The sequence below is a fragment of the Helianthus annuus genome, chromosome 15 (genome assembly GCF_002127325.2).
Source record: "Helianthus annuus cultivar XRQ/B chromosome 15, HanXRQr2.0-SUNRISE, whole genome shotgun sequence".
NCBI classification, from domain to species: Eukaryota; Viridiplantae; Streptophyta; class Magnoliopsida; order Asterales; family Asteraceae; genus Helianthus; species Helianthus annuus.
In genome coordinates this window covers 4360549-4386766 of record NC_035447.2, presented here as the reverse complement: position 1 = coordinate 4386766, position 26218 = coordinate 4360549, and the positions used below count along the sequence as shown (strand labels likewise).

Here is a 26218-nt window from a genome sequence, read left to right as displayed (position 1 = left end):
CACCTTTTCCACTCTCTCCGGGTGAAAAAAGTGTGACGGGTGTGAAGGATGGGGGTGCTCGGTGAGGGTGGTGGTTGGTTGCAGGGTGGTGGTGCTCAGTGAAGAAGAAGATATGTATATATGTATATATACACACATAATGAAGATATTATTATATAAAGGTGTACCTGGATCTGGTTTGGATTCAGGAACTTGATCAGGGGAGTGGACATTGGTGGTTTGGGACTGAAAACAGCCCATGGAGATGAGATCATTACATAAATTTGCAGGAGAGTGTGATGAATGAAACCCTAGAAATGTAGGGGGTGATGATGATGGAAGCAGATACAGGTGGTGAGAGAGGGACTGAACAGAGGTGCAGGTGATGAAAGTGGGTCCTAATGGGGCATCAATGTGCAGAAAAACTGCAGTTGCGGGGCAAAAGGTGATTGGTCGTGAGGAAAGCTCTTAACTCTTAATTTAAGCCGCGTGGAAATTCGTGAAAGCCCATTTTATGGGGTGTCAACTGGCTATTTTTGAAACTTTCACAAAGTCTTGGCTATTCTTGTGATTAGCCCAATCATCTATCTCTCTCATGTCACAAACAATTTGTAAGTTAAATTAAAAAAAAAAACATGAAAAATATGCGACGGGTTATTGCTGGAAAGGCATCCACTCTATCTCACCATCGAAATCAACAAGGTCTTGAACCTGCTTGCTGCTTGTCGCTTGCCACAAGATGTAGCGCGACACGTGATGCATGTTGCCGATGTGCCACATGTTGCTACTACATGTTGATAACTTTTACCGCACCACTCCGTGCACCCTAAGTGTTGAAACATTATTATAAAGGATAAATCGTGAACCCATACAGAAACCAAACTATTAGTAACAATGTAACCTACATGGGCGAAGCTTTTATGGGGCGGGAGGGGGCGGCCGACCCCCCGAACTTTTCGCTCAGTATTGGAGAGTATGCAGTTTTCGTATAGAAATTTTTTGATATATACGTTTTCGACCCCCCGGTTTTATAGAAAACTTTAGGTCCGGTATTCACCCCCCCCCCCTCTCCCGGTCGAAAATCTCAAACTTCGCCACTGATAACCTAATTAAAACCAAACGATAAACACCCTTGTCTTCTGTAGCACCAATTTCTTCTGTTCATTCATTAGAAAGGTCACCACAAGTCCACAAGTCGTACTCAAAACACAAATATGTACAAAACTTCAAGGTTAAAAAATGCAAACACCTCAAACTCAAAGGGTTTAAAAAGACTTCACCCTACATATTTAACCACACATATCATCACTTCTTCTATCAACACAACATAAAAAAATCTTCTCTCTCATCACCACTACTTTCTCTCTCATCTGCAACTCAAAACTCACTTCGATCTGAGCTCGTTAATGGCGGTTTTTCCTCAGATCTGAACCTATTTCACCTACCACACACACTAACTACTTCACCGGCTCACCGGACTCCTTTTCCGGCACCTTTTCAACCGTTTTTTCACTTTTTCCGGAGATGTTTCCACAACAAGTGCTATAGCACGTGTTTGACTGTTTTCGTCTTTCATTTCACAGTAACAACCTCACCTCAGAGTCTACTGGTTCATCGGACACTTTTCCGGCTAGATTTCGCATGGTTTAACTGTTTTCCGGTGAGTTTTTGCACTTTTTAACCGTTTTTTCACCTTTTTCGGCGATGTTTCTAGAAGAAGTGCTGGAACGCGTGTAAGTAGTGTGACAACCTCACATCAGAGTTAACCTGTTCACCGGACACCTTTTCCGGCCAGATTTCGCACTTTTTTACCGTTTTCCGGCGAGTTTTCGCACTGTTTAACGGTTTTTTTCGGCGATGTTTCCAGAAGAACTGCTAGAACACGTGTAACAACCTTACATCAGAGTTAACCTGTTCACCGGCCAGATTTCGCACTTTTTAACCGTTTTACGGCGAGTTTTCGCACTGTTTAACGGTTTTTTTTCCGGCGATGTTTCCAGAAGAGGTGTTGGAACACGTGTTTTCGTTTTTGAACTCGCATACGGACCGCAATACGGCGTCGTTGGTGTGTAAATCATGGTATGAGATGGAACGGTGGTGCCGGAAACGTGTGTTTATTGGAAATTGTTACGCTGTAAACCCTAGGGTTGTGATTAGGAGGTTTCCGGAGGTGAAATCGGTTGAGTTGAAAGGGAAACCGCATTTTGCGGATTTTAATTTGGTGCCGGAAGGGTGGGGAGGGTATGTGTATCCGTGGATTGTGGAGATTGCTAGGGCGTATCCGTGGTTGGAGGAGATTAGGTTGAAACGGATGGTTGTTACGGATGAGTGTTTGGAGATTGTGGCGAAATCGTTTCGGAATTTTAGGGTTTTGGTATTGGAGTCATGTGAGGGGTTTAGTACTGATGGATTAGCTGCTGTTGCTGCTAATTGCAGGTGATGTTTCTGGTTTGATTTTGTTAATTTGGAGTTGGTTGGTTTAAATGAGTTATACAGGATCGTGATTGACCTATGCAGTTAATATCAGTGATATATCGGTCCCCTGGTAAAATATCGGTGTCAAATATCAGTACCCATATTATCGGCGATATTATTTGACTGATGTATCACCGATATTTGACCGTTATAACCGATATATCACTGAATTATATTAAAATTACCGGCATCTCACCGAGATAACCTATATCTCAAATATCGATCGATATTTTACCGCATTAACTGCATAGTGATTGACAATGCAGATTGAAAAAGTTTTATTGCTATGTGATTTTGTGTATGATTGGATGATTTAGCTTATCTGTGTGGTAGAGTATTGTGTATGTGGAGTGGACTGTCGGCACTTATCTTCTGCATGTGTATTTATTGTTGATTAGTTGTTTCTTATTGACAAGAGTGCAGTTTCCTGGGAGGTTTTTAAACTTTTTTCAGTTTAGTTTGAAAGTGGCTAGTTAAAATGAGTTGTACAGGACCTTGATTGGCAATGCAGGTTGAAAAAGTTTGATTGCTATTGTGACTTTTATGTATGATTGGATGATTAAAAGTTTGATTGCTATTGTGACCATAGTTACCTAAATCGCTAGGGTACCCACGATCCACGTATTGGATCGTGGTGTACCCAATCGCAATTCGCTATCGATCCGGAACGTCCTGGTACGGCGATCCAAATTGATTAGGTCCGGCGATCCGAGTTGCTCAGGTACGGCGTTCTAGGATGATAAGGTTCGGCGCTCTGGAATGATAAGGTTCGGCGTTCCATATGCAAGTTTCGGCGACGAATTCCGACGCGGGAGTTGTTTTCAGACGGAAACCAGGAAGAAAGGGAAGAAGAAGAAGACAGAACCAGGAAGAGGAAGAAGGGGAAGAAATGACGGCTGCTGCAGGTTTTTTAGGGTTTTTAAGGTTTAAGTGTTTAACTAAGTTTAGTTGTTTCAACATTTAACCCCTTTATTTTTACTACTTTACATTTGAACCCTAAAACTAATAGTTTTTTACATAAAAGTATAAAAGTAGTTTGTGTATTTTAACATTTAACCCCCTCTATCTTCACTTTTTTACATTATGTTTGGTAATTTGAATTTTGAAATTTGGCAATTTCTGTTTTAATCTGTGTACACTGAACCGGACTCCATGGTACACTGTACCGGTTCGTACCGAAATGAACCTACCCCCCTCCGTACCGAAAACGTCACCTCTAGCGAATCGCGTACCCGAACCACGTACCCGTACCGGAGCGAACCGCGAATTAGGTAACTATGATTGTGACTTTTGTGTATGATTGGATGATTTAGTTTATCTGTTTGGTAGGAAACTGTGTTTGTAGTATGACTGTTGGACGTTGGTACTTGTCTTCTTCATGTGTATATATTGAACAGGGTATACCTAGTGTTTTTCCCTTGTTATTTGTATCTGTGAGTGTGTATACTCTTGAATTTATATACTTTCTTTGGCGATATGAATTTATATAACGTCTGTCTTTATTAATTCTTTTCATTCACCTCATTTTCATTACAGAAATCTAAGAGTACTCGATTTACGTGAGTGTGAAGTTGAAGAACTAAGTGGACATTGGCTGAGTCACTTCCCTGACTCATTTACCTCACTAGAATCTCTTAACATGGCTTGTTTGGGTTCCGAGGTTAGTTTCTCAGCCCTCGAACGGTTGGTTGCCAGGTCACCCAATTTGAAAACCCTTCGACTAAACCGCACCGTACCCATTGAGAAACTTTCGACACTCTTACAACGTGCCCCGCAGCTCGTTGATTTTGGAACGGGTGCTTACTCAGCTGAAATCCGGCAAGATGTTTATTCACGTTTAGCAGATGCTTTTTCACGCTCTAAGAATCTTAAAAGCTTATCAGGGTTTTGGGATGTGACTCCAGCTTATCTTCCAGCTATATACTCTGTGTGCTCTCAGCTTACTTCTTTAAATTTGAGCTATGCAGCTACTCGAAGTCCTGATCTTACGAAGATTGTTAGTCAATGTTACAATTTGCAGCGTCTAGTGGTAAGTTTAAATCATATCCTGTTATATCTAGTATTATTTGTTTACGTGCTGCAATATTTTTGGTGATAGTTGTGCAAAATAACAAACTATTACGAGTAATAACATTGCTGTAATATTTTTTGGATTACTTTCATATATACGTATACCCTTACAAGCTTTAAAAATTTCATATATACCCAACCAAAACTAAAAATATCATATATGTCCTTACAAAGTAGTTAAAATATCAAATATACCCAATTTATTAAAAACAATCTAAAAATGATCATTTTACTCTTTTTTTTTCAAGTTTTTTATAACACATTTTTAGCATATAAAAAATATCATATATGCTCATCTTTTAACTTCATATTTTTATATAACACATTTTTAGCCTAAATTTATTTTTACCCATAAACAATAGTATACTCGATATATAATATTTAAGCTGAATAAATAAGGCTAGTAATGAGTAAATATAATATTAGAAGTTAAATGTCATATATGAGATTTCAAAGGTTTAGAAAAATAAGGGTAAATTTGTTATTTATTAAATTGTTTTTAATGAACTAGGTATATATGATATGGGTGGGGTTCTAGAGTGAACACTAGTGTATTTGCGAACTGAGTGAACAAATCCTGGCCATTGATCTACAGTTCTACACACGTGTATGGCCAGGATCTCATCATCAAATCGTAAAATACACTAGTGTATTTCAACATCAAATCCTGGCCATTGATCTACACACGTGTATGTCCAGGATTAGTTCACTCAGTTTGCAAGCTACACTAGTGTTCACTTTTGAACCTAATCCTATATGATAGTTCAACTACTTTGTAAGGGTGTGTGTGTGTGTATATATATATATATATATATATATATATATATATATATATATATATATATGATATTTTGCACGTTTATAGGGGTATATATGAAATTGCCCCCAATATAGTTTGGTCAATTCTGCAAGCTAACAAAAGATGCATTTGCAGGTGTTAGATTACATAGAGGATACGGGCCTAAACACCGTTTCTATGTCATGTAAAGATCTACGAGAACTGGTGGTTTTCCCATCCGACCCATTTGTCGGCGAAGTAGACGTACTTTTAACCGAACAAGGTCTTGTTTCAGTTTCACAAGGTTGCTCCAAACTCCAATCGGTTTTATATTTCTGTCACCAAATGTCAAATTCAGCGTTAATTTCAATCTCCAAAAACCGTCCCAACCTAACCTGCTTCCGTTTATGCATTATCGAACCCCGTGTCCCGGATTACGTAACACATGAACCCCTAGATGTCGGCTTCGGTTCCATAGTTGAAAACTGCAAACAGCTTACACGCCTTTCAATGTCAGGCCTTCTCACAGACCGCGTATTTGAATACATCGGGACCCACGCTAAAAACCTGGATATGCTTTCAATAGCTTTCGCAGGGGACAGTGATTTAGGGCTGCATCATGTTTTATCCGGGTGTGATAGTTTAAGGAAGTTGGAGATTCGAGATTGCCCGTTTGGCGATAAAGCTTTGCTTGCGAATGCTTCAAAGTTGGAGAAAATGCGATCCCTTTGGATGTCTTCGTGTTTGGTTAGTTTTGGAGCGTGTAAATTACTTGGTCAGAAAATGCCTGGTTTAAACGTTGAAGTTATTGATGAACGCGAAAATGTAAACTCGCTACCCGAATACGTGCCGGTTGAAAAGGTTTATATTTACAGAACGGTTTCTGGTCAAAGGTTTGACACCCCGGATTTTGTACGTATAATGGGTAAAGATAAAGACGACCTGTACAATCTTTCATGAGGTTCGTACACATACTGTATCTTACATTCTTACCTTCCAGTTTTTATAATCTGATTTATGAATAAAATATATAAAAACCGACTTGTTATATACGATATTGCAACCAACATGATCGAATCCTTTAGTTTTGAGTCGAACCTGTGAACACGATTAGCTAAACGGGCCGTGTTCGTGTCAACCTTACCTGACGGGTTTATCGGTTGACCTGTTAACCCATTTATCATTTAAATGTGTTTTATGTGTATTATGACAAAATTTATAAGCTAAAAGAGAAATTGATGTAAGAAAATATAACTAAAATTTAATTGTTTTGTATGCATTTGTTTTTATTTTTTTTAGAGTGAATTTCAAGTTTTGTCCTTTATCTTTAGGCCACTTTGCAAGTTTTGTCCTTTATGTTTAAATTTGACGAGTTTTGTCCTTTATGTTTAAAAATCATGCACGTTTTGTTCTTTATGCTTGATTTTTAACGACAAAACGTGCTTGATTTTTTAAACATAAAGGACAAAACGTGTTTGATTTTTAAACATAAAGGGTAAAACGTGCTTGATTTTTAAACATAAAGGACGAAACTCGTCAAATTTAAACATAAAGGACAAAACTTGCAAAGTAGCCTAAAGATAAAGGACAAAACTTGAAATTCACTCTTTTTTTATGGTAATATGGTAGTTTTAGAGTATTAATATTAAAAACATAAATAGAATTTCTAAAGAATATCATTATCTTTTCTTTTCCCCTTCATTTTAGTTAAAATCAAACTCTTATTATTACTAAAAAGATAAAATTTCACAATGTCTTTATATATGTGAAAGTTGTTTGATATTTCTGGTAATTTTCTATGTCGGTTGCTAGAACTAGGAACCGATGCGTAGTATATTGATGTTTTTATGAACGATATTTGACGCTTGAATAAACGTTATGGTACTTAGGTTCTCGGATAAAGGGTTGAAGGTTGCTGTCCTGTTCTGTTCCAATTTTGGTACATTTAGACCCTGCTGCTGCACTCGGTCTAGGAGTTTGTAGAATGTATTTGTAGTATTAGTTTTATTTTTAATAAAGATTCTTGTAACAGTATAATGTTGTGATCAAAATTATCTTAGTAACCCAAATAACTTGAATATTCATTATATTTTGTTGGTGTTCGTATGGGTATTGGTTTTAGAAAGCGCGGGGTATTCTTTGGTATTATCATCTTCCCGAAGGTCGTCTCTCTTGTCACTTACCAAAACATCTCAAGAAGTTTAGGTACTGAAAGCCGAGGCGTGAGGTGTTGCTTTATGTATAACCATATAAGCTTATATAAGCTTTATGAACGATCAAAAGTCGTCTCTCTTGTCACTTTTGTATATCATCTTCCCAAAGGTCATTCTAAATTTCCATAGCAACGGGACGATCAAAAGTTGTCTCTCTTGTCACTTATATAAGCTTTATGTACGGTTGAAAGTCGCCTCAATGACGCTGTGGCGCTTAGATCATATATAAGCAGATAAACCGTAAAAAGTGAACATTTTTTTTTGGTATAATACTACATTATATACGTTAAATTATTTTGCAAGTTATTTTTACGTATCTACCAATATAGGAAATGTCTTGTGACGTATAAACTTTAGGGCTATAAACGAGTCGAGCGAGGGGAGTCTTGAGCTCAACCCAGTTACAAAATGAGCCCACCCTGCTCAAGTTGTTTCAAATTGAGTTTTTTGAGCTAGATTTTTTTGAGCTTTAGTCGAGCGAGCTATGAGCCGAGCTGCGAGCCGTGAGGTTTATGAAAAGCTCTAAACTTAACTGACTTTACCTTTTTCTTAAATTTGCCGAGTTGTGTATGTGTGTTTTTTTTGCTTGTCTACTGAACATTGTTGTATGAATTACTAAAAAAACGATTATTCTTAGGAGTAATGGATTTTAATAATCCAAATTATTAGTCATTGGCCGACAACAGTCCCAACTTAAAAAATAACCAGTAGTGGTCGCATCTTTTCACATATTGTAAACCAATAGACCTTAACTAACAAAACCTTAATTTTTTTGTCCCCTTTTCCTTTTCTGTTAGCAAAGGTTTATTGATTTACAATATGTGAAGATGGGACTACCACTGGTTATTTTTAAAGTTGAGACTGTTGCTGACCAACGGCTAATAGTTGAGTTTATTAAAATCCATTATTCCTTGTTCTTAATGGCTGAGTTTGTATCATCCTAGAAAAAAAGGGTTGAATGGTAAAAATGGAAAGGTGTGTAAGTGCATAAATAAAGTTAATCAACTACAAACCAAAAGCTATATATGTATTGGATGATGATATCCACTCCTTTATGCATCCATCATCATCATCATCCTTTTCTCTCATGATGCACATGGTTTTCATTCTTCATCATTCTCTTCTCTTAGTTTTAATTATGATTTCCACAGGCCATTCTTAAATTCTCTGGTTCAGATTTTACCATCAAGTAGATGCTCATTAGAGTCAAATCTTTGAATGACTAGCTTCCTTTTTAACTTTAATCATTAATAGTACATTTTGTTTTAAATCATGGATAAAAAAGATTAAAAATACGAAGTTTAATAATGAAAAAAAAATGATTCAAGGATCAAGATATATTAGGACGAATCAAGAGTCGATATGGACTGAACTTGATTTGATGGTTTGACGAATTATTTTGAATTGGATTCAAGAGCTTGAATAAGTAAGTGCATACGCTACACACGTATAACTGTAGTGCTATACAATGATGAGTTCAAATGAGAACGATTAAGTATATCACCATATTGGTGGCAACGTGTAAGATAAATAAAATAAAATATAAATAAAAATGAAAAAATAACACAAGGTAAATCAAAAGCAATAAAATTAGTTTAACTCTTTATACAAGTTAAAAGAATATATATAAATAAATAACACATACCAGTGATTCTCTAGTCGCGTAGATGAGAAAAAACGCAAGGTATGATGTTTCAACGAGACGTCTAACGGAGTTGATGGTGATGATCATCATGCTATTTTCGGCCTTGATACAACCATAATACAAAAGCAACTGCAACTCCAACTTTCGTACCATACTTGGTTGCATTATTCAGTTGCATGTTGCTTTTGTATTATGGCTATGTTCATGGTCGCAAAAGTCGCTAGGCGTTCCCTAGTCGGAGTTGATAGTGCCTCCGCAGCCTACCTTGTAGCAATTACTCGGCCTCCGAGACCTTGTTTTACAACAGTGGCTATGTTGCATATAACACGACGTCAAAGAAATTTTCTTTTCTTTTTTTTAATCGACCCGTTGCTGATCACCGACGCAATCTTTTATATACATAATTAAATTTTAAATGATGGTTGCCACCATTAAGCGCTACCATCGGCTAACATGAGGGGGGTAAAACTATACACTCGAGTAATCAGGTGATATTTGCTGAGACACTTGCATCAAGATTCATGGTGGTCATATGAATGTGTTAATAGAGGGAGATATATATATAACAAGCTTTCTACGTGACCTTTCCTTACCAAATTTGAAAACACCGTCTTAAAACCCCTATCACCCCGTCTAATGCTCTGTTTTTGTAGTAGTGCGTTTTATGGGATGTAAAATTGTCTTCTTGATAATTTTCATAAATTATAAGGATTTTTATTTTAAATGTTATGTGATAATTGTAATGTTTATATATATATTTATTTTGCAAATTACATGTGAAGAGGAGGCAAAAGACCGCGCCAGTTAGAGTTGTGGAAATCCTCACCGTGGAAGGGAAGATAAGTCGGCGCTAAAGTTACTTGGAATGAGCGGATTAGACAAGATTTACTAGAGTTGCACCTCTCCGAGGACATGGTTCAAAATAGGAGTTTGTGAAGGCGTAGGATTAAAGGTTAAGGACGGGCAGGAGTCAGCATATAGTAGGAACTTTGATATTCCTATAATCTATGTGTACTCGTATACTTGTATTTATGCCTATATGTCTTATGATGTCATATTTTGCTTCCATTTATTATTTGTCGCTCTTCCATCAATGTTGCTTTAGTTCATGTTCTTATTAGTTTGTCGACTCATATAGTTAAGTGTTTGTTTGTTTTGTCCGTTGTTTAAGTTGAGCCGGGTGAATGCACAGAAGATGCACCAACATATAAAATTAATAAAGAAAAATAAAAAAAGGTTCGGGTCAAAATCGGCATTACCAACTGTTGATCAAAACAATTGGATTCAGTCCTTGACTAATATTATAAGCTCATTACAGATCTAGGGTCAAGAAACCGATTACTGTGAATTTTTTGAGCCTTGAATGGTCTGTAACAGATGTTCAATCCTGTACTTCATAACGGGCTGACCCGATCTTGTTCTTTTAAGCATGTTTTTCTTCTGAGCTTTACGACGAGCTTCGCCTTTTTCTTTTTCTTCCTTTTTAGCTTTAATTATTGCCTCTTTCTCTCTTCTCGCCTTTTCTTCTTCCTCCTGCTTCTGTTTATAGATCTCTTCTAGACGATATGCTTTTTTCGGCTTCTTTGAGTGCCTCTCACCAGCTTCCCTGTTTTCGCTTGTACTCTAAAATTTACAATCAATATATAGTTATATTTGCAGTTAGAACAGTTGATAAAGGAGCGCTTCAGTAACGGTCAAAACAAGTAATTTTGGGGTTGTACTCAATTTATTAAAAACAATCTAATAAATGAACATTTACCCTTATTTTTTTAACTACAAGTTTTCATATATGCTCATCTTTTAACTTCATATTTTTATATAACGCATTTATAGCTCAAGTATATTTTTACCCATTATTATTATTATTATTTTTTACCCATAAACAATAGTATACCCCATATATTATATTTAAGCTAATTAAACTAAACTAGAAATGAGTAAATATAATATTTGAAGTTAAAGGTCATATATGAGATTTCAAAGTTTCAGAAAGATAAGGGTAAAATTGTCACTTATTAAATTGTTTTTAATGAATTGGGTATATATGATATTCCAACTACTTTGTAAGGGTATATATGATATTTATAATTTTGCGTGGGTATATATGATATTTTGCAAGTTTGTAGAGATATATATGAAATTACCCCTAAATTTTATGTCAAGTGTCAAAAGCCAAAACATATAAGAGTACATAAAAAGGGGTATATAATATGAAGCAAGGGGATTGCTATGAGCCTCTAGTAACAGTCCCGGGGACAGTTTGGGGACGGAAACGCCGCGGGGACGGCTGGGGACGTTTCCAAAATGTATCCTGAAATCGGGGGACGGCAACCAAACGTTTCCTTTCATGTTTAGGGTTTCCAGGAAGAAGAAGATGAAGAGCAGAAGAAGATGAGGAAGACAGTGGGCAACGGCTGGGTTTTTAGGCTTTGGGGTTATGTAACTTTATGCATTTTGACATTCAGCCCCTCTATCTTTCACTAGTTTCTATTTATTCCCTAAAACTTGTAAAAATTTACATAAAAAGTGTAAAATTAGTTTGTGCATTTTAACATTTAACCCCCTTTATTTTCACTAGTTTGCATTTGGTCCTTAAGTTTATAAATTATTACATAAAAGGTATAAAACTAACATTATATATTTATATGTATAAATTATAAATTAGCTATTTTTTTAATTTTTTTTCCGTACCTTTGCCATACCCGTATCTTGGATTTTTGAGTTTTGTTGTTCCCCGTACCCGTATCGTCCCCGTACCCCAGTCCCGTACCCGTTCCCGTGCTACATAGAGTATACATGTTATTTTACACCTCTAGAAGGGACAAAACTTTTGTGTTTAGTTGAACTTTTTTATTTGGCAGAATTGATAATAATATATAAACGAAAAAACGAAAACAACTAAAAGAACTACCTCTATGAGTTTTGTAGCTTGGGAAGAACTTTGTCCTTGGTTCGGATGCTTTTGTGACTTCTTATACTTGTTAACATATTTTGCGTTTTTGTAGAATTCCCTTTGCTTCTCTGTGTAGTAGCGAAATTTAAAAACGACACGTCAATAAAATTGAAAAATAAAAATAATTTAAACTGAGGTTGAATAAATCATTTAGTTCCTTATGACTTAAGAGAGCGAACAAGCCAAGGTTTAAAAGAACGGAAACGAGTTTCGAGGCGTTTTCCCTTCGCCTCACGAGGCGAAACGAGGCGTAAGGCCGAGGCGGTTTTAATAAATAAATATAAAAAATATACATATTATAAAAATAATAATACTAACTAATTTCATCATCCGATTCATCAAAAACACACTTAAAAAAGACATGAAATGCTTGAAATTGACACAAAAAGTCAAAAATAACTATCAAAATCCCCTGAGGCGCAGCTTTCTTAGCGCCTCAGCCCCTCTGAGGCGCATATACATTAAAAACAACATGAGGCGAGCCTCAGACTCGTTTTTTGGCCGTTTCGCCTCGAGGCGCGCCTTGAGGCGCACGCCTCAAATGTTTTTTAAAACCATGGAACAAGCAAAGCCGTTCATGAGCTACCCAAGACAACAAGACCAGCAGTATAAAAAGCTCAAACTGAGTCCAACTCAAGCTTAAATTGAAGCTCACTTAATAAACAAGTTTGAACCTTAGTTTCACCAGCCAGCTTAAGTAGGCCCACGAACCCTAATCAAGCCTGTTGTTTAGATAAAAATGATAGTATGTATAGAAGGTAATATACGAATACATTAAAGATAGGCTCCCACTATTCTCACACTCCTAAAATCTTATTTTCACACTCCTACATCTATACGACCCATATAGAGTTATACTAGTTGTATAGGAGAATATTGCACAAAAAAATGTCAAAGAATGTTTTTTTTGTCTCCATGTATACGGGCCGTATAACATTACACGACCCGTATAGAATGTTATATGGCCCATATAATGTTTTTTTTTTGAACGGCAAATTTGGATCACTGACGGACCACTGGAGTATCATCGTGCCACCAGCAGAACCACCCGATCATATCCATCTCCACTAGGCAATAATGCCTATACACCAATTCAGGAGGAAACCCAATAAATCTGGGAAAACCCCCCTTTGTGGGAATCGAACCCATGACCTAATGGTCATAAGCCTTATCCCACCCCAAAATACCACTAGGCTATAATGCCATGGGTGGCCCATATAATGTTATACGACCCAAACTTCATATAAGGTTATACAACCCAAACTTCATATAAGGTTATACAACCCGTATAAAATATTGAGTTAAATGCTCGGATAGTCCCTGTGGTTTGCCCTTTTTTCACCTTTAGTCCGTAACTTTCTAAAATTACAACTATAGTCCCCAACTTTTCAATTTTCGTTCCCAGATAGTCCCTGCCTAACATTTGATATCACCAAGTACCAACACACACACAAACAAACCATAACTAAACAATTCATTTTCATCAGGTCTCAAGTAATCAAAACTTATATTTCCTTTATTTCACAAAATATATATACTCCTTCAAAACAAGGTTCAATTTAGCTTGTATAAAATATCTTAAATTCTTAACCTTAATTACAACCAATTAAAATCAAAACTGTAATAACAAAGATAAACTTACTGATTAAAGCCGGATTGTAACCGTCGTTCTTCGATTTCGCATTAGCAAAAGCTTGAAGCGAGAGGCCTCCGCCTCCCAATCTGCTCCTGTTCTTCTTCATCATCCTGTTGTTCTTATTAACTGGTGCTAAGAAACTGGATTTCTGATTGTTTCCGCCATTGTTAGGGTTTCCTTTAGCATTTTTCATCTTTGAAATCTGTAGTTTGTTGAAGAATATCACGAACAAACTGGAATTAATCGATTGAAATCTATAGTTTGTTGAGGAATTTGAAGAATATCACGAACAAACTGGAATTAATCAAGGAAAGATGTGTTTCGAAACCCTAGAATTTGTGTGGAAAGTCTGTTTGTGAATTGTTTTTATTAGATTGGGCTGGGCTGGGCTTTTACTGGGCTGAGGTGTTGTTTTTATAGACTTTCAAAAAAAAAAATTACATAAAATTAATGTTTGAAAGCAGATTTTAGGGTTTTAAAAACTTTATAGGTAACTTGTTCTCATATAATGTTGCACCAGTTTCACCTAATTTGACCAAGTTGTTAAGGATAATTGTCGGTTGGTTGCTACTTAAGGAAACTCATATTCGATCCACCTCCGGGCTGGGAGGCATCTACCTCATCCCGATCACAACGAGAGGTTCACTATGATTGTGGAGGGGGGGGGGGGTACTTTTTTCCCTTCCAGAAAGAATGAAATGCATAGGCTTGTGAAACTAAGCAAGGCCATCTGATTTAAATCTTAAGTAGTCTATCAGTGGTGCAAAGCTAATTGTCTCTTTTCAATAGAGGCGAAAGGCTAGAGATTTTAGCGTTTTTGTTTGATTGCAGCTAGCAGACCCTTTTTCTTACCTATTTCTATTAGTCAAGCTTTGAAGCCCATACTGGGATGGGATATTTGAAGAAGCGCAAGTTTGGAACCCTATATATAAGAAGCTGGTCTCGATCCCGCTTTGTGGTGACCTTTTGGATTATTTTGAATCAACATTGATTTTGTACTTAAGTTGGAAGGCTCTACCTCTCCATCGAGTCCAGTAATTCGCTATCGGAAATTCTTACGACGCCTATCTCATGCCATGTTTCTTCTGTGACAACCGTCAATTTGCATCGTCCGTACAATTAATTAATTTTAATTATGTGCTTAATGACTGTGCTTGATTACAACTGACACTTTAAACTGCTTATTGATTTATGTTACATACATACATGTGCATCACTTTACATACAGTCGCTCCATTTATCTCATACAGACTCTTAGTGACAAACCTGATGCACAAAGCATAGTTAGCACCGTGAGCGGATAACTCAGACACGTGCTGACAATGCCAGCACATAGACATACACTATATTGAGGCCAGTATAGGCCAGGGACAAAGTACTACACCAGTATAGAGTGTAGGGAAGTGAGGACCATAACACTGTGTCACTAGGTGATAGTTTGAGTGCCGAAAAGTGCCTAAAACCCATTTTAAGTACAGAATTCTGCATTTCAGTAACAATTCAGCTTTTAACACACTCATATTATACAGAGAATTGACTAAATGGTCCTGAACGCTTTCCTAAGTGTTAGAAATTAAATTCGTTACAAAAAGATGCACAAAAGACACTATGCGGTACAATTTAACACTTTAGCGGAACGATACGTAACCGAACAACCGGACATTACCCGGGACACCAAAACTTTGTCAGAAACATTATTTTATTATTCCTAAATAATCATGGTCACAAGAATCCCCACACACTATAGAAACATGACATACACCCACTATTTTAGAAAATACCCTTAATCTCCTAATTATTTACTTACTAAATATCAAATTTTACAAATTACCCCCCCTACCAAATTTCGGCCCCATCATTACTAAATATTTTGTTTAGATTTTATTGTTATTATCTTAAATTTTGGTTGGCCAAAGATCTAGATAATTATGACATTAGGATTAAGGTGGCTCATGGTTCCAAGAAATTCTCATCATCACTTTAAAATCCACACTCCAACCTCACTCTCTCTCCCTATTTCGGCTCCCCCATAACCGAACCCACCACCACCATTTTCACATCTTCATCTTCTCCATTAACAAGTTCCATACAAGCTTCAAAGAATCCATGGAGGTTGCAACTTGAAGGAAATTCAAAGGAGCTTGTTTCTAGTCTTTTCACCATATCTTTCTCACCATCTTGGCACTAGATTTCTACCCTAGCCTTGTGATAGTAGTAAGTCTCTACACCTTGTTCCATCTTATTCTTAGTTAAAATGTGAAGTATGACGTTTGTTTGTTTAAATCTCAAGAACTAGAACACTAAAAAGATAAACATGGAACCTTACATAAAAATCCTACATAAAAAGTTTGTATGAAGTTGAAATCGGGTTGGATTAGGTTTGGTTAAAGCATGCATGAGGTTTGATCATTAAATCATTGATAAACCGTGGTTAGGTCCCTTGGTGATGCGTTTTTAGTAACTTTTACATTGTAAAAAGCATGCTGATTGGTATTTCCAGCCAACTTCAACAGGCTGTAACTGGACCGTTTTAAATTGAAAAACTGATTTTCTGAAGCCTAATTATGTATTTTTGAACAGCCGATCAAATGGCACTAGAATCGTAATTTTTCGAAGTCGTTTACTATTTTTAAAGGACTGTTTTTGGACAGCAGCTTGAGCTGTGTTTTTACTGCAGAAAAAGTGTGTTGTATTCGGAGTCATAACTTAAAAACTAAGTAGAAACAGCTCATGGAATTTTTACTGTAGATGGTCACTGTTGTCACGGTGATCCTCCAACTGGAATTTCGTCGATCGGACTTACGATTAGTTTTTAGTGAATTATTCCGTAGACTGCAATCAGAAAGTGACAAATCTGATTGCATTCCGGTAAATGAATTTCTATAAAATATTAGTAATGAACTGGACCCCGATATTTTTACACAATAAAATATGGACCGTATATGACCTCCTGTAAAAATTTGGGAATTTTTGGAATGAGTTAGCTATTTTATTAAATTGCTCGAAAATAGTCCAGTTCTGATTAATAAAGCTGAAATGACATAAGTAGTATATCGCATGTCTAATTGTCGGGTTGGTTATGTGAGAACAATCTACGGGATATATGTAAAAGAAAATGATATGCTATTAAGCATGGACACCTCCATTTACAAAGGAGACTATGGCGAAATTTTCCGAAAATCCTAACAGTTAGTAAATATTTTCGAGACGAGTGTTTACTAGTATATTTAAGATTTCGTTTTCAAAGATAAAACTCGTCATAATACTATCACAAAATACAAAATATCGGAAGTTGGTTTATACATAAAAGTGGTTAAATATATATTCTCTAATAAGGACTTAAAAATATATTTCCGACATCCCATCTTTGGAAAGGAAGCACGAAGCTAAAATACTTGAGAAGTATTAATACAGAAATATTGTATAAACAATTATTCCGAAGCTAAATATAATTATTATAACTTGGAATAATACCAGAAACGTAACTCAAAAACGTAAATACAAAGGCAAGGCACGGTTCGTTCGTCTAATAGACCATAGTACATTGTAGGGAGTTGTGTATGCTGAAGAGATTTGGGTGACAAGTACCGAAGACGCAATACTGTGAGTTCATGTCCCCCTTTTCTCTTTAACTGTTTTTCAGTTTTGTACTTCGGGGGTGAAATACATGTTACAATTTACAGACGCTTTTATAAATGGTATGGTTAGCTTAAGGAGGGTTTAGACGCTTGGATCATGTGAAAGGTGGGCACAACACTTAAGGCCATTAATCCTCGTCGTAGGACTGAGGGACATGAGTGATAGATCTATTTGGGTGTAGCGAGCCCACACCCATGAGGCCGGGGAGGCCCAGAGAGGTGACTGTGTCTTACAGCCGGAGGCCCGGTAACAAATTTGCTAGGTTTGAGTACTTCCTGCACCGTTTCACACATATCAATGGCCTTGCAAACCATTGGTGATCTCTTTTTTTTCCTTATTGCTACATACCAAAGATTTACATATATACAGACACATTTCAAAGGTTTATACATACATACAGACGCATTACAAAGGTTTATACAGACACACTTACACATGAACTCGCTCAACTTTTGTTGATTTTTCAAACTACATGTATTTCAGGGAACCAATGGATCTGGCAGGTGTATGTATGTATGTGTCTACAAGCTGCGTGTTAAATAAAGGATGTTATTCGTGGTCGTAGAGTTTAAAAGATGTATCCTATTCCTGGACGGGATACATGTTTCTAAACTCAGGAGTATTTAAAGTCTTTTGTTGAGTCCATAGGAACTCATTTGAACATGTTATGGTTTGTAACTAATTGGCGTCAATGTTTTCAAGACAATGGTATTGTGGTATTTTCTAAACTTTATTAATGTAAATCTTTTGGTTTTATCATATAGCATTGTTATGATTGATTGCTATGGTATTAAGAAGTCACACCAAATAAACTCACGCTTCCGCAAAAGTCAGGGTGTGACATCTTCTTTCTCCGAATTGGTTCCTAGTGCCAGTCAAGATTCTCAGGGGGGACTCTAGGTAAGGTCGTTCTCGTGATTCATGCAATTCCCTCGTCCATCCATTGATCACGCAAGTACAAATCCAATCAATGCAAGAGTACTTGAGTATCCTCATAAGTCAAAATAATTTTCTAAATAATGAATATATACGGCTTCATATAGTTTTAAATATTAAGTTGAGTTACAATTCATAATTTAACTTAAAACTACAGCTCACGCCTCTCGATTACAATAACATTTCCAGATAATGTCATTAAAGCTTTTGTTGCCTATAACGATATAAATGCGATATTACAGCTAATCATACAACTATTTTATGCCGATATCATTACATGTTACAGATCATGTAAGTCGTAAATGTCATTTTGCTTTATAAACGATATAAATGCGATATTACAGCTAATCATACAACTATTTTTGTTGATATCATTACCTGTTATAGATCATGTAAGTCGTAAATGACATGTGTCCATTTTAATATATAAATGAAAAAAGTAAATTACTTGATCAAACTAATGAAAAATAAATAAAATAATAAAGAAATTGTATTTTTACAAAATAAATAAAATATCCATAGTTGTGGAGTTAGATTTTTTTTTATAAAACTTAACGTACTTAAGTTATTATATAAAAAGAAATTAATAAATGAATAAAATTTATTATTAAAATAAAACAATTGCTTAAAAAATTGAGTTACTATTCATAGCCTTTCTAAATTCACATATAAATATAAGAGAAAGTATAATGTACTTCAAGGCTTAACCTACATTAACATACATGACAAAAAATATAACGTGCGTTATTATCATAGAACGCGCGTGATTATAGTTCCATGCGTGATTATGTGGTCCCATGCGTGAATATGTGGTCCCATGCGTGATTATACCCCTGATCCAACGGTTACTGATGTGTTAAAATGCAACATATAAATCACATCAATTAAGGCATAAAACTAACCCTTTTTAAGTACTAATGTTGGAAAAAGAGTGTTTTTGTCTTCCTTTTGTATTTTCAGGATGAAATGAGCTCAAATTCACAAAAGAAGCAAAAAGACAACTAATTCTAGCATAAATACAAGAAAAGGAATAAAAGAAGACTGCCCGGACCCTCAACGGCATCCTCCAAAGCAAAGAAGAGAAAACAGAAGCCTGAACACGCCCCGTGCTCAGCCAGCACGGGGTCGTGCCCAAGAAGCAGCATAAAAGACAAACTTGTAGAAGCTTCCATTGCCCACCACGGGGCCGTGTCCAGTGAGCACGGGGGCGTGGCGAAAGTACAGCAGGCGCATTAATTGTAATTGCGAATTACAATTAATGAGGAGAGAGACTGTCAGACGGGCACGGGGGCGTGTCCAGCGGACACGGAGCCGTGCCCAGCCTTCTGTTCAGCCTATAAATAGGGGTGCTTGGTTTCATTCCATCTCATCCCTTGGCACACCACCTCTCTCACACCTCATCCACCACCCACCACCACCATAACACCATCATCCACCACCATCATCCATTGTCCATCGTAGATTGTGTGTGAGTCGTCTCGGGATCCAAGATTGATCGTAAGAGTTCTTGACAATCAAGGCCATGTTTGCCTAAGTCTCTTACATCACTTGGTGAAGACAAGTGTGTAGTATAATACTTTTTATTTTTAATCTTTTGCACTTTTTATTTGGTTTTGTATTAATGACTTTAATAACTAGTTGCTTATGTTGAAGGTGATCTTTCCTTATCGTTTGTCCGTGATGTCTTGGCATTATTTTACTGTCTATATAAAATAAAAGATTTTCACCATTCATATCTCCACGGTCTATATGGAGGTATGTTGGCTACCTGGTCAGGGGTTAAGGGAACGGTTTGGTAAGGGTCTTGCCCTTGTTCAGCGTTTAGAGGTCCTGCAAGGGACCTGGGTCAAATTTAGTAGGATCTCCTTCAATGCCCATAGGTATTGGATGGCGGGGATCCAAACTTTTTGACCCCCTCATAAGTTAACTACTATTAATACTATAACTCGGCTATTTAGGACTGTATCCCTGCTGACTCAGACTACTTAGTCGAGGGTAACGTCACCGCCAAAAGCGGGGCCTACCATAATTTGCATTAATAACTTAATTCATTATCTTCCAATAATCCGACCCTTTAGGATTGTATCCTTGCTGACTCAAACTACTGGGTTGAGGGTAACGTCGCCTTCAAAAGAGGGGCCTACTACAATAACTAAGATAATCTCTTAAACAAGTGCAAAAGTGCGAAAATAATCAAAGGTTATACTAGTACACGAGTCGGATCCAAGTGATTCATCTTGTCTATCTGTTTTTATTTTATTTTTCAGCATTTAGTTAGATTTTATTTTCTTAGTTTAAAAACATTTTTTTCTCACTTTTTGAATTGATTAGACGTTGAGGATAAACCGGTATTAAAAGCTCTTGTGTCCTTGGACGACCTCGGTATCTTACCAACACTATACTACGTCCACGATGGGTGCACTTGCCCATATGTGTGTTTAGTGTTAGTGAATATCGTGTTTTATAAATTTAAAACTTGGCTAAAGGTGTAAAAAGGGTTTAATTATATATCTAAATTATATACACACTACACACGCATCAGTTACCATTGTCTCCTACGTGATGTATGATAAGGCTTTTTGTATGTTAACCTTACTCTATATATATATATATATATATATATATATATATAGAACTCAATAATTTTATAAAACAAAAGTATTAAGAAATGAAAAGGGTAAAAGAAAGAAAAGAGAACAATCGAGAAAGAAAAGATTACAGAAAAATAGAAAAGAAAAGAATTGTAAAAAATAAACAATTAGTCTTTAGTTGTAGGGACAATATAGTCATTTTCAAAAAAAAAACTAACATAAAAGTTACAACAGTTAGTTAAAAGGATAAAAAGTGTGACAATATATGAACTTTAGGGACAATTTTTCTATATGTAATTATTGAAGTTATATGACAGTCTACAAGTTACCAGTTAACACATACATAAAAGAAAAGAAAATTTAGCCTCTTTGATATTGGGGAAATATACTAAAGCTATATATGATATTCTTTTTTAACTTAGCTTGGGTATACATGATATCTTTAAAATATCTAAAGGTATATGTGAAGTACTTAAATATCCATATGTAAAAATTTATAGGTAATAAATATCTTTGTCTTCATTTAATTTTCAATATTTTGTTTGTAATATCAAATTCATTTTTATAAGTGCAAGTTGTAACTAATAACTTCAACTAATATGATTAAAGTTTTCACTCTATATAAAGTAAATAATCACGCTTATACAGTGGCGGATTCAGGGGTGTTTTGAGGGTTCCTGCAAACCCCATCGGTTTGGAAAAAAAAATGAAAAAATAGTGGAAATTTTATGTGATTTAAAAAAAATAATGAGAATTAGTGAAAATCTACCAAAAGAAACTCGATGAGAAACATTTCTGGATCATGCGCTTATATACATTTATGTCGGGAAAAATATTCCTTCATGTGAAAACCTTAACATATAATAGATGTCAAAACATTCAATGAAAACAAACTCAACACATCTTTTGCTTTATTAGTCCAAAATAAAGAGTAAATTATGTTTTTGGCCCCTGTGGTTATATCACTTTTATTATATTAGCTCAAAATAAGAATTTTTAACATATCTACCCACATGGTCTCTATAACTAACAATTTTGGCCCCTAAGTCTAACCATTTTAGCCCATATGATCTCTATAACTAACCATTTTGGCCTCCATGATCTCTAGACTTAGGGGCTAAAATGGTTAGTTATAGAGACCATGATGGCAGATATGTTAAAAATTCTTATGGACTAATATAATAAAAGTAATATAACTACAGTGGCTAAAAACGTAATTTACTCAATAATAAATTATGATTATACGAGTCACAAATGACATGTCTATTTGAGGCTTGTTTTTAATGTATTTTTTAAAATAATTTTCTAAACACATTTGCATTTTTTTTTAATTTTCTACCAAACACACACAAAATATATATATATATATATATATATATATATATATATATATATATATATATATGCATAGTAAAAAATATAAAAAAAAAACAAAAGGAAAACACCAACAATCTTATTAACCAAAACACAATCCCATCTTTATTAATAGCAAAATAAAAAAACATCCACACAAACACTTCAACATCCATTCAACTTTCATCATGTTTCCGGGTCAACCCGACCCACCCGGGACACATGAAACCTTCTTCCTCCATCCTTACTCCAACATCTCCATAACGCTTCAGGCAACAGGAATAGAGGGCACAATCGTCATTTCACCACCTAAATCCACACAAACTTTACCCATGCACTCTTTTATCTCCTCACCACCATCATCTTCATCCCCTGGCTTCTCATGCATTTCCACTTCTACCCTTATCTCCACCTCATCTTTGTCTCTAGGTTTTTGTCCTACCCCTGGCCCCACCGAGTACGTCTCCGGCCTTTCCAATATTGCCCCCAAATCCACCACTATTTGCAGTGGCACTGGTTTTGGTTGAACCACTTTCTTGGGTTTATACATCATGTACAAGATCATCTGTGCTACTCCAAACAAGAACCCTAACACATTTGGTGTCTACACAAAACATTTTTATTAAAATTATATTTTTTAAAGTATTGAAAATATAAAATAGAGTAAGTTACGATTTTGGTCCCTGTGGTTATCTCACTTTTACCCTTTTAGCCCAAAAAGATTTTTTTAACACCTGAGCCCCCAACGTCTATTTTCCTAACTCTTTTGGTCCCTAACACTAACCCCATCCATTAAATTTAGAGGCCGAAAGGGTTAGAAAAAAAGACGTTCGGGGCCAAAAAGGTTAGAAAAAAAGACGTTGGGGACTCAGATGTTAAAAAATTCTTTTTGGGTTAAAAGAGTAAAAGTGATATAACCACAGGGGCCAAAATCGTAATTTTCTCTATTGAAAATATAAAATAGAGTAAATTATGATTTTGGCCCATGTGGTTATATCACTTTTACCCTTTTAGCCCAATTTTTTTTAACATCTGAGCTCCCAACGTTTTTTTCTAACTCTTTTGGCCCCTAACACCAACCACATCCATTAAATGTTAGAGGCCAAAAGGGTTAGAAAAAAAAGACATTAGGGGCCAAAAAGGTTGGAAAAAAAGACGTTAAGAACTCAGATGTTAAAAAATTCTTTGTTTGGGCTAGAAGGGTAAAAGTGATGTAACCACAGAGGATAAAATCGTAATTTACTCTATAAAATATTATTGTACTCATAACCGGACTAGATTGCCCTCTCAGACTGGGGGTGACGGTCCAATTGGGTAATTTTGAACCGACTTTATTTGAACCGGTCGGTTACAGACCGGACAATTGAACTGGCGAACTGGACCGGTAGTTGGTGATCTAGATTTTCAAAAAACAAATGTTTTCTCCTTGCAACTATTCATTTTACTAATATTATGTTTATTCCGACCTTTTGAAATTTTTAGTATATTTGGAAAGCGGTCCGTCCCACTTGTATGGGTACGGTTCAATATCCGATCCGGTTATGAAAACATTGTAAAATATGCATAACAAAAACTTACGGCTACGTAATAATCTTTGATCAATAGACCATAGATAAACCAGACAATTGCGCAAAGCGTAAGGAAGACTGACAACGAGAAAGGCATGTACTCGACGCTCTTGGTTCGTATAACCAACCTCTGTGATAAATCATACGCGAAAAAGATTATAAAATTTCGGTAACTTATTTAATGACAACTGATATGATGAATGAAGTTAAATAAAATTTTACCATAATGCTAAGAGGAGCTGCAAAGACACAAACCGAAAAGATGGCACAAATCCAACCAACAATTTCAACCCGTTTAGACGCGTCATTGGTCACCAAAAGTGTTGTAGAAACAATCAACCCGAAGGATATTGTGTTAAACATCACTAGCGTCTTCGTTGTTGATATCTACAGATAAATAAATCAGAATCAATAAAATTAGTTTAACTCGTTATACAAGTATTAACGACATATAAACATTTAAAACAGAGACGGTTACAGACTAATGGCAGGTAGACGAGCAACAAGTTGGGCTGCTACAAGTTAGAAATATATATATAAATAAGTAACACATACGAATGATTCTCTAGTGGCGTAGATGAGAAAAAACACGAGGTATGCTGTTTCAATGATACATCCAACGGAGTTTATGGTGATGATCATCGTGCCATTTTCGGCCTTGATACAACCATAATACAACAGCAACATGCAGCTGAATAATGCAACCGAGTATGGTATAGATTGGAATCCTTGGGTTGATTTCTTTAGGTAGATCCTGTAGAAAGTTGGCCTGAAAATAAAGAAAAAGAATATGTTATTGGGTTACAAGAATATGTTTAGTAGATCATGTAGAAAGTGGCAAAAATCTTATATGGAATCTTATATTTACAACTGCAACATATATTATGTGGCATACAACACTCACTCACGCGGCGTCAAGGGGCTAAGCTATGAGGGGGGGGGGGGGGACCCTTCGCTCAGTAGTGTTATGTATGTACAATTCGTATAGAATTTTTTTAGGTATATACGTTTTCGACCCGCAGTTTTATTAAAAAAAAAATTAGGTATATACTTTTAGGTCCAGTGACTTCCGGACCCCCGGTGGAAATTTTCAAGCTTTGCCACTGGTGGTGTCAAAGAATTTTTCTTTTCTTTTTTTTAATCGATCTGTCTATCTGATCATCAAGGGATCACCGACGTAATCTTTTGAATAAATATACACAATTATATAAATTAAATGATGTTCGCCACCATTAAGCGCTACCATCGGCTAACATGAGAGAAGTAAATAAGTGTAGGGTGGTGCTCAAGTTAATTTTTCTAGTAATAAAAAAGTGAGAGGAGAAGATCTTACAGCGGCGCCAAGAACACGCCGAATGAGATGATGTTTCCTGTTAAAACAAAAGGAAACACAAAAAGGCCATTAAATAAAATGACTCATGAAGCTATTAATTTTTTTTTTTTTTTTTTTTTTTTGCAGGAAATTAACAAGAAGAAATGATGAAGAAGATGAAGATATATACCAAGAATGCCAAACATTGCAGGGAGATGATCAGTAAGGGAAGCCATTGTTGTTGGGATGATGTAGCTTGATGAATATGTATCAAGCTTGGATGAAAGGAGCTTATGGAAGAAGAAGTTAACTAAACCAACATATTTATAGGTATTTCAAAAGACAAGAAAATGGAACTTGGCTTGCTTTCACATGTGTATTGTTTTGCTCATAATATTTATTTTTTGAATTAATTTATTAGTATATTGAGTATCACATTACTTGTGATTTAATTGTAAAGCTTATATGATTTAAATAAATGGAATAATTGTAACTTTTTTGAGGATTATTTGTGTATTTATAATGATTACTTTATTTTGATATAATTGTAGATATTCTTAAAATATTATATTAGTATGTCGTAGTATAAATACAAAATTTTACTTGAGATGTGGTTCAATAAAGGATTAATACAATATTTGACATCATATATTTATTTAATATAAAGGTATTTATAGCTAGCTATTGGTTAATTATAAAAAAGCTATCATAAAATAAAAGATAAATATTGGGCTTTTCTATAAGGTAATTAAAAATTAAAAGATTACATATTTATTGTTAAAAATATTAAGCATATGGGTTATGTTAAATATCATCAATTGGATTAAACACTGCTGTTAAAAAAATAGATCAAACACTTAGTGATAACCCTCCTTATGAAAATAGCATGCATCATAATAATGTGTTGTATTAGAGTTTTTTTTTCTCATGTCTTTGTAATAACTTTAATAGTATAATAATAATAAATAGATCCTAGAGGCAAAGCAATCTAAAGTTAGATGTAAGGGTTATAATAATCAACGGGGTTGTGGTCTATTGGTAAAACAAATCTTTTAAACATTTGGGTTGGG

General features: G+C 35.6%; 3 protein-coding genes across 3 annotated transcripts; 1 reads left to right on the top strand and 2 right to left on the bottom strand.

The window, feature by feature from the left end:
* Positions 1-1280: 1280 nt before the first annotated feature.
* Positions 1281-7406, top strand: LOC110910197 (protein TRANSPORT INHIBITOR RESPONSE 1). The gene is made up of 4 exons (XM_022154899.2): positions 1281-2415; positions 3991-4483; positions 5459-6263; positions 7192-7406. The coding sequence occupies exons 1-3, from the start codon at positions 1970-1972 to the stop codon at positions 6260-6262; spliced, it is 1743 nt and encodes a 580-aa protein (XP_022010591.1). The 5' UTR covers positions 1281-1969; the 3' UTR covers position 6263; positions 7192-7406.
* A 2950-nt stretch (positions 7407-10356) lies between these two features.
* Positions 10357-14096, bottom strand: LOC110910199 (nucleoporin GLE1). The gene is made up of 3 exons (XM_022154900.2): positions 13756-14096; positions 12072-12181; positions 10357-10783 (listed from the first exon to the last, which is right to left on the bottom strand). Exons 1-3 carry the CDS (start codon positions 13940-13942, stop codon positions 10499-10501), a joined length of 582 nt encoding a protein of 193 aa, XP_022010592.1. The 5' UTR covers positions 13943-14096; the 3' UTR covers positions 10357-10498.
* Positions 14097-22393: 8297 nt separating this feature from the next.
* On the bottom strand, positions 22394-25384 carry LOC110910200 (bidirectional sugar transporter SWEET9). The gene is made up of 6 exons (XM_022154901.2): positions 25339-25384; positions 25170-25206; positions 24392-24605; positions 24059-24223; positions 23847-23966; positions 22394-22872 (listed from the first exon to the last, which is right to left on the bottom strand). The coding sequence occupies exons 1-6, from the start codon at positions 25382-25384 to the stop codon at positions 22537-22539; spliced, it is 918 nt and encodes a 305-aa protein (XP_022010593.1). The 3' UTR covers positions 22394-22536.
* Positions 25385-26218: the final 834 nt, after the last annotated feature.

Excerpts from the sequence above, each read along its gene's own strand:
- LOC110910197 (XM_022154899.2), top strand. The coding sequence starts at position 1,970 with ATGTTTCCAGAAGAGGTGTTGGAACACGTGTTTTCGTTTTTGAACTCG. Across the intron at positions 2,416-3,990 it reads GCTGTTGCTGCTAATTGCAG|AAATCTAAGAGTACTCGATT; the intron begins GTGATGTTTCTG and ends TTTTCATTACAG. Across the intron at positions 4,484-5,458 it reads ACAATTTGCAGCGTCTAGTG|GTGTTAGATTACATAGAGGA; the intron begins GTAAGTTTAAAT and ends ATGCATTTGCAG.
- LOC110910199 (XM_022154900.2), bottom strand. The coding sequence starts at position 13,942 with ATGAAAAATGCTAAAGGAAACCCTAACAATGGCGGAAACAATCAGAAA. Across the intron at positions 12,182-13,755 it reads TTACAATCCGGCTTTAATCA|AGAAGCAAAGGGAATTCTAC; the intron begins GTAAGTTTATCT and ends GCTACTACACAG. Across the intron at positions 10,784-12,071 it reads AAGCTACAAAACTCATAGAG|AGTACAAGCGAAAACAGGGA; the intron begins GTAGTTCTTTTA and ends TGTAAATTTTAG.
- LOC110910200 (XM_022154901.2), bottom strand. The coding sequence starts at position 25,384 with ATGGCTTCCCTTACTGATCATCTCCCTGCAATGTTTGGCATTCTTG. Across the intron at positions 24,606-25,169 it reads GGCGTGTTCTTGGCGCCGCT|GCCAACTTTCTACAGGATCT; the intron begins GTAAGATCTTCT and ends CTTTATTTTCAG. Across the intron at positions 22,873-23,846 it reads TCAAAGATTATTACGTAGCC|ACACCAAATGTGTTAGGGTT; the intron begins GTAAGTTTTTGT and ends TGTTTTGTGTAG.